This window comes from Bos taurus, chromosome 21 (assembly GCF_002263795.3).
Source record: "Bos taurus isolate L1 Dominette 01449 registration number 42190680 breed Hereford chromosome 21, ARS-UCD2.0, whole genome shotgun sequence".
Taxonomy (NCBI): Eukaryota; Metazoa; Chordata; class Mammalia; order Artiodactyla; family Bovidae; genus Bos; species Bos taurus.
Window position 1 is genome coordinate 18,561 of NC_037348.1, and position 2,632 is coordinate 21,192.

General features: G+C 65.2%; 1 gene segment (V, D, J or C); it reads right to left on the bottom strand.

Moving 5' to 3' along the window:
* Positions 1-313: 313 nt before the first annotated feature.
* LOC132343317 (immunoglobulin heavy constant gamma 1-like) lies at positions 314-2,153 on the bottom strand. The segment is given in 2 exon segments: positions 314-1,392; positions 1,556-2,153. Coding segments are annotated over 2 exon segments (330 nt in total).
* Between the last annotated feature and the right edge of the window lie 479 nt (positions 2,154-2,632).

A 2,632-nucleotide genomic window follows, 5' to 3' on the forward strand; every position in this document is an offset into this window, starting at 1 on the left:
TGAGCGGCGCCGCCCGTGGTCCAGCCGCCCGCGGTGTTTGTTACAGCCTCCTGTGCTGACCACCCAGCACGGGGCGCTTGTCTGCGGCTCCCCTGGCTTCAGGCTGGCCTCTGCCTGGGAGGCGGAGTGGAGCCCTAGGGGTGGGTAGCAGGTGGGAGTCAGGCACGCACGGGTCAGGTAGGGATGGGACCAGGGACCCTAAGTGCAGATGAATGGGGGCAGGAAGCCCAGGGGCCAGTGGGAGTGGGGCAGCCTGGCTGTGGACTCCTCAAAGGGAGAAGGTGTGTCAACATACGGAGACGGGCCAGTGAGCTAGGTGAAGTAAAGATGCTTTATTGTCATTAAAGAGATAAAGAGACAGCAAAGAGAAAGAACAGGCCCCCACGTTATACAGAAGAAGCTTCCCAAGCTCTGAGACTGTGGTCCTTCCTTCCAGTCTTAGGGGCAGTGCCTCCCATCCAGAGACGCCCATGCACGTTTCTGCAACGACGGGAGAGTCTGTACTGTGAGGCGAGGTGGGGCCCCGGGGCCTGGGGCTGGGCCTCTGTGGGTCTCTGGTCTCGCCTCTCACCCCTGCCCTTGGTGCAGGCCGAGCTCCTGCGGGACGTGTCAGGCTGTTGGCCGCCGGATGGACTGGCTGCCCTGCCGTTCTGTATTCTGGGAGCCTCTCCAGCTCTGTGCACTGGGAACCGGTCAGCAGGCCCCTCTCCAGGCGGTCCGTCTGGCTGGACGTCACCCTTTCCCCCACCAGGGCTCCCACAGCAGCCGTGGGCCCAGGCCTGCTCACAGCAGCGTCCTCGGTGGAGGTGGCCTGAGTAACTGTTGGTGGTCCTCCCAGGAGCTTCCCTGCTGGGAGGCTGGGCCCCTGCAGACAGCTGTTCCCAAGGATCTGACACAGGGGCCTCCCCCACGGACCTGTGGTCTGAATCCTGGCCTGGACAACATGCGGGTGCCCTGTGCACACCGCCCTGGACCCAGCCTCCTGCTCCTCCAGGCAGAACTGAACTCTGACCTGTGTGTTCCTGGTCGGGGACTTGCAGCCCATTGGTGTCTTACAGGCTTCCCAGAGGCCTTCAGCGTCCATCAGCTCAGTGGGGTCACCACCTGTTTTCCACTCGGGTCTTGGGGGGTGGGGCAGGTTGCCATGGCCACAAGGTCAGAGTGCAGATGTGGGTGAGGCTGAGTGAGAGGTTAGAGGTTGGCTAGGTCAGAGCGCGAAGGAGCAGGCCTGGCGCAGGCTGAGCAGCACAAGATGATGGACGCGGTCCAGTTGGGTCTGGGCGACCCTGGACTCCACCCACAGGAGCTCTAGGCGCCCTGCCCGAGCATGTTTCTGTAGTCGGGGACGATCGTCCTCTTCAGCTCCACCGCCGAGGAGAAGATCCATTTCACCTGTGGGGGGACAGGGTGAGCAGAGACTGGACCCCACGTGGGCCTCCCCCAGGGCTGTGAGTAGAGAGTGAGTGGACAGTGAAGGGCAGTGAAGGACACTGAGGGACTCTGCTGGGATTCTGGGGACAGAGGGGGCCCGAGGGCCAGCAGGGTGGCCTCCCACCTTGAAGAGGGTCACAGTGGCGCTGTAGCAGACGCTGAGCAGGAAGAGTGTGATGAAGATGGAGATAGTCGTCCAGAGCCCGTCCAGCTCCCCATCCAGGTCGTCCGCACAGATCTCCTCCTCCAGCAGCAAGTCTGCACAGGGAGGGGTGGTCAGTGCTGTGTCTGCCCACGGAGGGCTGGGCAGGGTCACTGGGGTAGGGCAGGGCTCCCTCTGGGTGGGGGGAAGGTGGCGTGATCTCCCCATGGGCCAGGCAGGGGTCACCTGAGGTCAGTCTCTGGGGCCCAGCCCCAGACCCAACCCCTCCAGCCCTGGCTGCTATCTGGGCCTGGCCTGTGGGGTCCTGCTCCCATCCTGAGCTGTGCCCTGAGCTGGGGCCCTGACCCTACCTCCCCACAGGACAGAGGCTCAGTTCCTGGCCTCCTCTGCCCTGGGGGCCAGGCCTGGAGCTGGGAGGGTCAGCAGAGCGCACGTTCCTGGGCCCTGCCCCCGGGGAGGGAGGGCTGACAGCACCGGGCCTGAGGGGTGCTGTGCCCGAGGGGTGAGGCTGCCAGGACGAGGGGCTGAGGGGGGATCTCAGCCTGCTAGGGAGGGGCGTGGGTGCCCCAGGGGAGGCAAGGAACAGATGTCTGACCTGGTCAGTGTGGTCAGTGTGGGAAAGGGCCGCTGAGCCGCCCATGGGCGCTGGAGGGTGGGGCCCAGCTGGTGTCCACAGGGAGGGCTCACAAGACCCAGGTCTGGTCTGGGCCCGTGGGGTCACCCCATGGGTCCCCGAGTGCGAGACCTGAGTGTGTGCAGGCGTGTGGGTGTGACGGGGTGAAGTGTGCTCATGTGCGGATGCACACCTGAGTCCGTGTGGAGGAGGCTTGGTGTGGGCTGTCTCGTGTGCGTGCGGGGCTGGGGCTTGTTGTCTGTGGCTCTGGGCTCCGTGTCTGCAGGGAGCAGCTAGGTCCCTGCCCTGGACATTCAGGGCTCCTGGCCTGGGCCCCTTTCAGGCACAGGGATGACCTCCCCACGGGCGCACAGGCCTGGCCCTGGGCAGGGAGAGCCTGGCAGAGCCTCCTGGCCGAGGGAGGG